General features: G+C 40.9%; 1 protein-coding gene across 1 annotated transcript in view; it reads left to right on the top strand.

The window, feature by feature from the left end:
• The window catches only part of LOC107088739 (SPRY domain-containing protein 3-like), a 69,016-nt gene that overhangs the window by 26,973 nt on the left and 29,885 nt on the right, over window positions 1-12,158 (top strand). The window contains exon 6 of the mRNA XM_015381095.1: window positions 10,375-10,524. Within this exon, the coding sequence (XP_015236581.1) occupies window positions 10,375-10,524 (150 nt within the window). The remainder of the gene's footprint in view (window positions 1-10,374; window positions 10,525-12,158) is intronic.

Consider the following 12,158-nt stretch of genomic DNA (forward strand, 5'->3'; position numbering starts at 1 on the left):
CCGCTGGTGATCGGAATGCCATACAGATTCATGTCAAAAATACCGAACTATCCCTTTAATAGGTGTGATTTGTTGAGACATGAATGGGGGACCTCCAGGTATGTCCTGCGGATTTTGGCACTAGGACTGGCAGCTGATCTTTGGGTTCTGTGGGTTAAGGCGTGGTCCTTGCTTTGCATGTCCCAGCGCATCCTGGGGATTATTTATTGTATTGAGATGTGGTTAACTTGAAGGGTGGATTTAGTGCATATTGCATGTTTGTCATGTTCGTCCTGCTTGTCTTGAACAGGTTTTCAGTTGCAACCTATTAGAGAAAATTTCCACCTTATCTCCACTTTATTCTGTCAATTGATGTTGTGATTAAGTTGTCAAAGGTTTGATTACTCCTACTTTTCTTTCCTTTGGCGTGAGTTCAAATAGAATTCATCTTGCTTGCTATGTTTTATGAGATGCTGTTTCATATTCCATGAAATCCTCTTGGTACTTCTGTTTATTTTCTTAAGCTATGCTTTGAAGCTTCTGTAAAAGAGTTTTCTTTTACAAAGTACGATAGTAATGTTTGATTTATTATAGCCTCGCCTCTGCTGCTTGCTGGGTACCTACTATTAAACTTTTCCTGACGTTGGAGGTTCCCTGGCCGAAGGCTGCTGATGCATCATGCTCTACTGGAGCTACTTTAAAAGGACAATACCACATGCCAAGGATTCTCACTTGTCAGAAATAAAAATTTTATTGATTAAGTTAAAGGTGCAGATCAACTGAGGATGTATAAATGGTTGAGAGAGGTTTCACTTTAATGCAATTGTTTGTGTTTGACTAGTATATTTTTGGTGCTTGGCTTAACAACTGTTGTGCAATTAACACTGGTTCTTTAATGCCATTCAAAAAAATCTGTTGGTAATGATGGTTTTCAAGGTCAATAGTCTAGCACTGTTCGTACAGTTATGGGAGACCTTAATCAAGGTACAAATGTCCATGGCTGCTTAAACTTTGATCAGTTACTTCTGATATTTAAATTTTGGTTTGGTGACAATGCCAGACAAAACACAACCCTTTTCTAATTTCAAGTTTGAAACCTTGTGGCATTTTCTTAAAAATGTCTTCAGTTACCAGGCTGCTGGCCTTTGGAAATACAAGGTGACCAGCCTAACTGCTTTTGGCAATAAAGGCTGGCCATTATCTATCCTGCTTGATTTCTAGTTTGCATTTGACACTGTCAGCCATGGTATACTTTTTACAAACTTCCTAGCAAAAAGAGTTGCAGGAATGGCACTCTCCTAATTTGCAACTATGGTTCCCTCAGAGCTTGTGTACTGGGATATCTTATCAGAATAGATGGTCTTACTAGGCCAAATCATCACTTCCACTGCTATGGTGACTACACTCAGCTCTTTCTGTCACTCACATAACATTAACAAAAAACCTGAGCATGAATGTCAGACTGTCTATAAACTTTAGAGCCATGACTGATGAACAGCTAACTATTAAACTTCATGTTTCCTCTTAAAACCTACCTTGTTCAATAGAGGTGAGTATTGGCATGAGTGTTGCGATTCGATACATGTCGCGATACTTGGGTCACGATACGATATTATCACGATACTGCAGTATCACTATATATTGCCATATTTTCCCCAGCTATCAATATCAAATGATGAGAAGTGAAAGATCGATATTATATTGGGCAGCCGAATATCACGATATATCGCCAAAACGATTATTTCCCACACCCCTATTGTTCAATAGTCTCCCTAGAGGCCTCTTTATCTGACATTTAGGGACAGACAGGTGGAAGTGGGGAAGGGCAGCACCATCTTATGATATAGTCTAGAAAATATTGAAGCAGAAGGGTCCATGACAAAGTTGAAAGATAAAATATTCAAGGTGTGACAGGGAAGCTTTCGGTTTGAGGAATATGGGCTGTTTTTTTTGCTGTGGGTAAAAGATAAGGATGCTGAGCTTGTTCCTAAATTCCATCCATCCATCCATCTTCCTCCGCTTATCCTGGGTCGGGTCGCGGGGGCAGCAGCTTAAGAAGGGAGGCCCAGACTTCCCTCTCCCCAGCCACTTCTTCCAGCTCTTCAGGCGTTCCCAGGCCAGCCGAGAAACGTAGTCTCTCCAGCGTATCCTGGGTCTTCCTCTGGGCCTCCTCCCGGTGGGACGTGCCCGGAACACCTCACCAGGGAGGCGTCCAGGAGGCATCCTAACCAGATGCCCGAGCCACCTCAACTGGCTCCTCTCGACGTGGAGGAGCAGCGGCTCTACTCCGAGTCCCTCCCGGATGACCAAGCTTCTCACCCTACCTTTAAGGGAGAGCCCAGCCACCCTACGGAGGAAACCCATTTCGGCCGCTTGTATCCGCGATCTCTTTCTTTCGGTCATGACCCAGAGTTCATGACCATAGATGAGGGTAGGAACGTAGATCGACCAGTAAATCGAGAGCTTCGCTTTTTGACTTAGCTCTCTCTTCACCACGACGGACCGGTACAGCGCCCGCTTCACGGCAGACGCTGCACCAATGCGCCTGTCGATCTCCTGCTCCCTTCTTCCCTCATTCGTGAACAAGATCCCGAGATACTTAAACTCCTCCACTTGGGGCAGGACACCTAGCCTGGGTGCCAGTCCGAACTTAGTCCCGCCCACAAGGGTTGAGTTCGGGGAAGTTCGGTCTGGCTCTGCTCCATAGTAGCGCGAGTATTATCGCCCACTGTCAGGCGATCCAATCAAATTGTCAGGGCGGGCTTTATACGATGATGGACAGATGATCAAGAGTTACGTAATCAACCACGTGACCAAAGCGCGCTTGGGTGACAACAATAATGGCTGCCGCTAGAGAGTTTGGGTGAGTAGATTCTGCTATTAGGTCTGTTCTAGAAGATATCGACAGCAAATTAATTTTAAAAGAGGAACAGAGAAACGCGATCAAGTCTCATCTTCTTATTCTAGGCGTGAAACTGCACGCTTTGATTTTTGTGGACAACAACTATGCATCGCTTAACAACTCCGTTGCTCTTATTGGTTGTAGATCTATCCAATTGAGTGCAGAGGCATTTTTTTTCCTGGTTCGTTCGAAACACGCCCCATAATCATAGCTCTATGGAGCAGTATCAGACTCATATTCTGACTAGAATTGAGTCGGACTACGTCAGGCTACAGGACACCCCCCCTGACCAGGAGAAGGCACTCTACCCTTTTCCGGCTCAAGACCATGGCCTCGGATTTGGAGGCACTGATCACCATCCCGGCCGCTTCACACTCGGCTGCGAACCGATCCAGCGAGAGCTGCAGATCACGACCTGATGAAGCCAATAGGACCACATCATCTGCAAAAAGCAGAGACGCAATCCTAAGGTCACCAAAACGGATGCCCTTGACACCTTGGCTGCACCTAGAAATTCTGTCCATGAAGGTAATGAACAGAATCGGTGACAAAGGGCAGCCCTGGCGGAGTCCAACTCTCAGTGGAAACGAGCCTGACTTGCTGCCGGCAATGCGGACAAGACTCTGACACCGGTCATACAGGGACCTGACAGCCCGTATCAAAGGGCCCGGCAACCCGTACTCCTGGAGAACCCCCCACAGGGCCCCCCGAGGGACACGGTCGAACGCCTTCTCCAAGTCCACAAAGCACATGTAGACTGGTTGGGCGAACTCCCATGCACCCTCCAGGACCCTGCTGAGGGTGTAGAGCTGGTCCAGCATTCCACGACCAGGATGGAAACCACACTGCTCTTCCTGGATCCGAGGTTCGACTATCTGACGGACCCTCCTCTCCAGCACCCCCGAATAGACCTTGCCGGGGTTCCTAAATTGAACCTATTAAATATGTTGAGATCAAATTTTTTCCAGATCTCGTCCTGTTTAAAAATTCTTCTGCCTATGATCTTCTTTATCCCTGACCAGATATCTCACATGTGGCCCCCCAGCTTCTTCCTGTGTACCTCCTCATTTTCAATGATCTTGGCCTGAAGTTGCTACTGTGTTCTCCCCAATAATAATTTTTTCTCCCTTCCGAAAGGCTCTTTTTTTCTGTTTAGCTGTCCCTTAAGATTACTGGGTATCCATGGTTTGTTAGTGGGGATGTTCTTCTGGTTAGGACGGTGGGTGGCACAATGTATCAAATACCCCATTTACACTACCCTTGAAAAACCGTGCTGAGACCGGTCCGAGCTCAGTAACAAAGATAAAATCTCGTGTGTAAATGGAAAGCAAACTGAACTGAACCGAGCTAGACACAACCGGACAGCGTCCAACTGCAGGCCAGTTCCAGAGGTGGGCTCGGCTCGGTTTTTCCCTGGCTCGGTTCTCCGATAACAAGAGCGCATGAGCAGAATGCGTCATCTCGGTCTGGCTGGACATCCCGATTCACACTCCATTCCAGTAGTTGGGCGGTAATGCCCCTCCGGAAGTTGCTTGCCAACCAACACAAAACAGAGGAAGAAGAACAACTATAAACAACAATCGAAACCTTCTCCATGCAACATTTTGATTTTCTTGATTCCCTCCTTCTTCATCTTCTTCTTCTTGTGTTTAATGGCGGTTGGCAAACAACTTTTGGTGCATTACTGCCACCAACTGCTTGATTTCCTCCTTCAATACTGGCAGTAATAACGCAGATCGTCACTAGGAGGCGAGGAGTTGAGGAACTGAGATAGCGTGATGTGTAAACGGTCTTCATAAACAAGCTCGGCCTGGTTAACTGATCCGAGCTCGGACCGGTCTCGGCATGGATCGGTTTTTCAACGGTAAAGTAAATGGGGTATCAGTCTCTAGCCTCAAACCCACCTTGCAGAGCTTATTCAGCTTCCTGTGAGCTTCTTCTCATTGTTCTCTTTAATGATTGTTTCTAATTGAAACAAGACTATGATCTGATTTTTCCCAAAAAGGAAGTTTTTACTCACTTATTACCAGGACCTGTCTGGAAAACAAAAGGTATTTTATGTTTAGGTCTGTTTCAGAACCATGTAAAATGTATAAGGAGCAGATGTAAGTGGTGGATTTGAATAAGAAAAATATCCCTTGTTGATGAATGAAAAAGAAGTAGGTTTTGTTATGGTACTTGTAATCTGTGAACAGGAGAACATGTCTCTCAGTTTCATCTTACTTTAAGATGCCCATTTAGCCGCAAGAGGAAACCAGCGGGACCACTCTTTGGGTGTTACATCTGTTTCCCAGGTAGCAGCTCAACAAAACAAAGACTTGCACATAACCATCACAATATTCAGCCATCAAAATTACAGGAATGAGACGGCAACAGAAAAAGAGAGGGAGCAAGATTGTTAGCTATATCAGCGAGGCATGCTTTGCTCAAGGCTACGTCTCTTTCAGCTTGATGGTCTCTCTTTTTCTTGCTCTTTTTCTTCTTCAGTTACTCGGCAGAAGACGTAAAAAGAAAGGTGTGACTAAGAGCTCCCCACACTGAAACTCTTTCCTCTTCTCCCTAAAGAAAAACAGTTGTCCAGGCATGAAAGTACAGCGGGTTAAGGAGACAGAAGGGTGCATACGAAAGGGCAGTCTGCAACAAAAAAGGGAGGATTATGTTGAAACCTGTTTTGGCTTTGGGGAATGTGAAACTATTTCATTTATGTTCAGAGAAAAGCAGAAAATTGAATATTATAAAAATCCGGGGGGAAAAAAAATTACAAAAAATCTCTTAATCCAAAAGGATTGCAATATGTGATCATTGACTTAGTGTTGGATATGTTTAATTTCTTGACATTTAAGCAGGCCATATCTGGAGAAAACACTGTGCATCTTTAAGCATTAGAGGGACAAGTTGTGACCAATGGAAGTATGTAACTGTAGCCAAAGGCATTATTATTATCATTTTGAGGAGTAATTATCCTGTAAGGCCAAGCCACTTATTGTTAATGTCTTTTCTACGTAAGGTGTGATCATTGAAATGTCAAAGATCCCTAACTGGTTTCCCCTCAAGGCTACAAATAATTTTAGAGCAGAAGGGTTGTTTGGGTTTAAAATGTTTTTGTTTTTGTTGTTGTTGCTTTTTTCTGTAACTATAATTAGACTTTTGGGTAGTTCTTTACACTGCTACTCATTTTTAAATGAACAAGATGAAACGTCATGAAGAAGAAAGGTCTTATATCATCTAGTGTAAGTTGTCTGCATTACCTGTGGTAAAGCTTCATACGGCACTGCTTACTTATTATTAATGCACAAAGATTGAAAAGATTCTTTGTTTTTATCTCTTCACTTTATTCTGTCTAAAAATTGTATTGACGATTTGTGTTGACATCATAACGCTCTGATTCTTTAATAGCGGGAAAAGGTTTGCTAGAGGACACTGCTTAGGAAAAACTGTGGTTTTAGAGAGGGTTTATTCTTTTCTTTCTTATCACATTATTTTCCTTAAGCTGCAGGTTAAAATACATCTTGAAGTTGGTATGTAGAAAAGATCTGTTGGAGGAGAAGGCCAAGCAGTATTAGGAATGGGAAAATTAGAAGGGTTCGCTGCTAGTCTGCTGCCCTTTACGCCTGGCTAAGACCACACCCACGGTTACAAATCGGGTAGAGTGCTGTCTTCTTTTGTTGTCCTGAAGAACAATTCTGGGATGCATTAAGAATGCAGCGCTTTTCTCTATGATACATCATGGAGCAGGAGTTCTCTTTCTTTATCCAAAAGGATTAGCACATCATTTGAAAACCAAGGGCCCCACTTGGCTCATGTTGAGGTTAAAGCTTATTGCAGCTACATCAGGTCAACAGCGCTCCAGTTATTGATCACACTGGTCTAGATGCATTCAGCATGCCATTTTGCTAAGCAGCTAGAATGAGCCAATAATCATCAGTATAGTTCAATGATCAAATCTCCAATGTGAGTTCAATTATTATTTTAATTAATATTTAAAACGTCGTCAGACTTGGAAAACTAAGTCCAGTGGGGTTTTTTTTTAAATACTTTTCTAACATGTTAGTTATCAACATATGTTTTTCTACAAATCTTTTACAAATCTTAATGTTAATTTCTGTTAATAAGTTTTCCCTCCATATCTTGTAAAAAGCCCCTTTTTCTAGAGATCTTTACAAGGATGTTTTCATATCTACATAACCGGGAAACACCAAGATAAGGATGTTGTCTGTGTTTTAGTAAAAAATGGAAAAATAATTTCTGCACAGGGCTCGAAAAAAACCACTCAAAAACAATCAATATTTTGCCTGGTTAGTTGATTGATCAGACCAGCTTTGTTTCAAATATATTATTTTATTAGCGGATTCCTTTTAGAAGGTATCCTGACCCACGATTGCCTGTGAATTGCAACTGGATTTCATACTTTGCAATTTTGCTTAGACCAGCCATGTTGCCTTATGGTGAGACAAGGTTGATTTTGTTCTTTTAGATCAGTTGGTCTAATTGGCACTGTAAAAGTAGCTAATGATTGCACAGTTTTTTCAGAAAGAACATTTTAAATTCTCACCAAGTGAACATTGCCTTTCTTTTTTTTTTTTGTTCTAAATAAACATTTTGCCAAACATGGGAATTTTCTAACCTTGATGAGGAAACTCTTTCCACCAGGTGTGTCCATTAAGTCTGAGACAAGCACACCCAGGTGGGGTTGCACACTCATAAAGACAAAGGAGTAATATGATGTCGTTTTTTTGTTTTTTTTTTTTATATTTTCCAACCACACCTCGTCTGTTATCTCAGCTTTTCACCAGGGATGTTTTCATTTCTGGTCACTGAATCAAATATCCATGTTGAATAGAATCACTACTCACCCTAAAGGCTTTGTGGTTCCTCAGCTTCTTCCCTGCTCATCCGAATCCACCCAGCTGCATTCTTAAGACCAAAATAGACTGGAAAGTAACAGTATTATGGTCAAGTGATACATCCCTGTTCGTACTTGTAGTAAAGTCACTGTGGGCGGTTTGATGGGGATTTTACTGGGTTTGGAAGTTTCAGTTTATCACAATGCCCACTAACTTAGGAAACACCTGCTTAAGCTAGCTGCGTGGGTAAATCTTTTGCTACGGCTCTCTTGGAGGAGGAATTGATTACATTCAAGTCTGATCCGGTGTGTTTTCCGTTTAACCTGGACCCAGCTCTGAGTATTAGGGATAGTCTTTTGTTCGAGGAAAGACGTGAAAAGGGTTATTGACTTACCTTGATTACCCTGTTGTGTATTTTCCTTTTGTTTCACATGATGCAATTTCCTTGGAAAATATCCCTCGGTTATTGCCTTAAAATTACTCTGACACTAAAGGCTACACAGTTTGATCACCAGATCAGCCAGATGTCAAGGAGTTTTTTCAACTCTGAGCACATTGGACATGATTTAGAGTCCGATGTGATGGAAAATCGGTTCTTATGAAGTTGTGGCACTTAAAGCTTAATTAAAAATATATGGGGCTGTACATGACGCACAAGATATTCTGAATCTGTGCTTGCTTAGCTCCGATTGAGATAGACCCCTTATCTGTTTTTGTCTGATCTAGCAGCAGCTTGTTGGCATGGTAATGAGTCATACAGGAAAAGTGACCCTATGGCAAAGTAAAACACAATCCACTTTGGGGGAAAACAGGATCTCTGAATCTCAAGGATAACGATAAGGTTGAAAAATCAGAACTTTTCCTAATTAGGGAGTGGTTGATCAAGTGGAGCCGAGATTAAGCTTTTTTCAGTCAGTATGGAGTATAGAGAAAATAATGTAGACAAAGGATGTCTATTTGAAGACGCAGTGAGCCACTGTGCATCTAAAATACACAACAGTGACCTCACTGCAGTGATTGCGGAAATTACCCTGGACACTGCAGACTGCAGCTCTGCTTTCTTTACATTTAAAAACAATAATATATTTTTTTGACTTTTCACAATGCGACCGAGTCACATGAAGGACATACTTTCAGTGTGTGTTCAGTCCCGAAAAGATCGGGATATTTGCTCAATCTATGCAGAGAAGGAGCATCTTTATATGCACTCAATCCAGTTTAACAGTAAAAAAATGTGTATCCAAGCCTTTAGAGTCAGACATAAGTGATGTGACCCGGCTTTCAGATACTGTGTTCATACATGGCATGAGTGCCATATGTCTAATCTAGGGTAATGATAATTCTGCATACAAACAGAAGGTAGACCAGCTGGTTCACTGGTTTAGATGAACCACCTGCAGGTTAACTCGTCAGTTTGTGGAGATGGATATGAACTTCCAGAAGACACCTCGCACTTTTCTCCATCGCACTGCTTCCCAGCCTTTCTCATGAACTACGATGGTTCTCTCACTTAGAAAATGTCTTGAAGAAGGTCCAGCATAGATTGCACGAGAAGCCTGACCTTCCACAGGAGCTGCTGGGTCATCGTCTTTACAGGATTATGCAGTCTTTCCTGTTTATCTCAAGTGTGTGGTTTGGCCATCCATAAAACATATAACGGTCAGACCGCAACCAACGATAATGTCCCCATAGAGAATTATTAGGGCTGATCTTCCATCTAGGACTTGGGACAGGTCTAGGGTGAGAAAAAGGGAAGCTAACATACTCCTACACATCTTGGACACAAACTGAACTTTCACCATCAGGTCAAGATGGTAAAAGTTTTTGTTTTTCTAATGTGTTTTGAAATACTGAGCACAGTTAGCTAAGACCCTATGAAAAATCGTATGAAAACTGAGGCAAGTATTCACTCGCCTCTGGATGCTAGATGCTGGCAATTAAACGTGAGTCTGACTGCATTACCTGTTGTTTGATTAAATTTGCTCATTATTTGATCTCTTGGGAGTTTATCAAGGCTTTGAAAATCCATTCCCAGATGGTGAGCAGAAAAAAATGACTAGACACTAAAAATAACTAACCTTGTCCTGAACCAAACGAAGACTGGATCCAAATACACACATACTACTCAAAACAAGAACAAACAGAATGATGCACATACTTTGATACCATTACGGGACACAATAATTATCACAGTCCCCTTTCACTTTGCCACATTAAGAACCACAGCAGAGGTTGTTTGATGCAACAAGAAAGCTTTGACTTACGATATTTGTAGGTTAAAAAAACAAAACAAATCAAAGAATTTTTAACCTTAAACTTTGGAGTCAATTTTAGTATATCTTCGTCATTACATATAATATTTAAGATACCAGCCAAGTTAAATGGGTTGGTGTTCTCCTTTAACTTAAGTCCACATAAATGGCCCTGTTAGATTAATAAAGGTCCAGCCTGATGAATTTGGACCTTTTTCTGGAGAAAATTTCCGCCCTTTAAAGCTATTCTCTACTACTCTAAGTAATGTTTTAGAAATAAGGTTCTGGGGATGGGGGTGGGTATTTAAATCAGTACCTCTGACTGTGAAAAAAAGATTCCACTTGCATGAATGACACCTCATGCTTTTTTCCTTCACTTTCTGTTAATCTCTTTCAGCTTCTGGAATATGTTGGCAAAGGAAAGAGCATCATGGACGTTGGTTTGGCCCAGGCCCGCCAGCCGCTCACCACGCGCTGCCACTACTATGAGGTGGAAATAGTCGATGCTGGGGAGAAGTGCTACATTGCCCTGGGCTTGGCACGTAGGGTGAGCTGTCACAGTAAATGCTCGTAGAGGTTCAGACACACCTGTTTTAGAAGAGCGGTATGTTTTTGGCATTCGGCCATAACAATTTATTTCTACTTAGTGCATTAGTGAAAACAGTGTAGCTCAGTGAAGTCATGAAAGATGAACGGCAGAGGTTAGCTTCAGAGATTTGGCTCTCTTCTCTTCCTTTGTGGTCATGCCAAATAGCTGAGCTTAAATCCAAATTTTTCACAGTGCTCCTCAGAGCGTGTTTTAGGAAAAGAATAAGGCACTGAGATAGAACATCAACAGCATCTCTATCCTTTCAGAAGATCTGTTTGATGTTAATAAAATCTAATTTGATTAAAAAAAAATATTTTTAGCTCCTTACGTTTTGCACCACAGGACAGAATCTGCTTAATTAAAGCACTCAGGAACCATAATTAAATTTTTCCTGATTAAAATAATTGTATTGGGGAATTATTTATTATTATTATCTTTTTCCCTGCTCAGCAATGTATCAAAAAATAAAACAAAGTAATAGAAGAAACAAATCCATGTTCTAGGGAAAAAAACAACCTAGCATTTGAACAAAATTCATTTTCACTCATTTTTTTGGGTTAAATGTTTTTTATGTTTATCTAGAAAGTGTTTAAAAACACTTCCTTTGTTTAACCTGATTTAATCAATATTGGTATATTTTTACCACTCTGATTGCAGTCCAGGCTGCATTTTTGACTAAATTATCTAAACTGCCAGGTTTACATTTTATTTTGTACATTTGAAAACAAAATATCGCTAAAGCAAAAGATATGATTTCATTTTTTATTCTTTTGAGAATAAAACAATTTTAATGCTCTTAAAAACATTTGATTTTGTTTGACGTAATATATTGGGCATTAAGCTGCTCCCTTGTTTCTCTCTGGTTGTAGATTTAGCTGCTTGTTCTTCCACTGCGTAGTGATGCACAAACCAACAGTGATGCAAATCTCCCAGTTTTGCACTAATAAGGTCTGACTGTTGATTGGCAGGTCAAACACCAAATGAATATCTCTTTATTAAATGCATCAAAACCAAACAATTTCTCTATTTTGGGACAATAAAGTACATCAAGAACTCATCCAGGGTATCAGGTCCCAGTATTGATGAAAGTGTTTCAATAATCTGTTTACAAGACCCTGAATAAACTCATCTCCTATTAGATAAACATACAAAGACATTTTATGGGACCAGCTTTACAAATTATGGCCTTTTTTTTTTAACAAAGACTTTATTTTATCAGATCAATATTCAAAACCAATGATTAATACAATAAGCCAGAAACAACAATTTCCAATACAGCCATACAAACAATTGAGTAACAACAACCAAACAAGTCGGCGAGCTGAAAATCCATGTTTTTTTCTTTTCTTTTTTTCTTCTTTATTATTTTTTTTTCTTTTTTATTGGGGGATGAGATAAAGGAAAAATCTTTCTCGAGTGACTTTTATTTTTCTCATAACAGAGATATATGTACCCTCTGATGACATGGTCAAAAAAATTTTTTTATTGTGGCCACGAAGTAGTATTTCGTGCGCACAAAGTAGTATTTCATGGCCACGCAATAAGTTTATCGTGCGCACGAAATACTATTTCGTGGCCACGCAATAAGTTTA

This window comes from Cyprinodon variegatus, unplaced genomic scaffold, assembly GCF_000732505.1.
Source record: "Cyprinodon variegatus isolate N-32 unplaced genomic scaffold, C_variegatus-1.0 Scaffold228, whole genome shotgun sequence".
Lineage (NCBI taxonomy): Eukaryota > Metazoa > Chordata > Actinopteri > Cyprinodontiformes > Cyprinodontidae > Cyprinodon > Cyprinodon variegatus.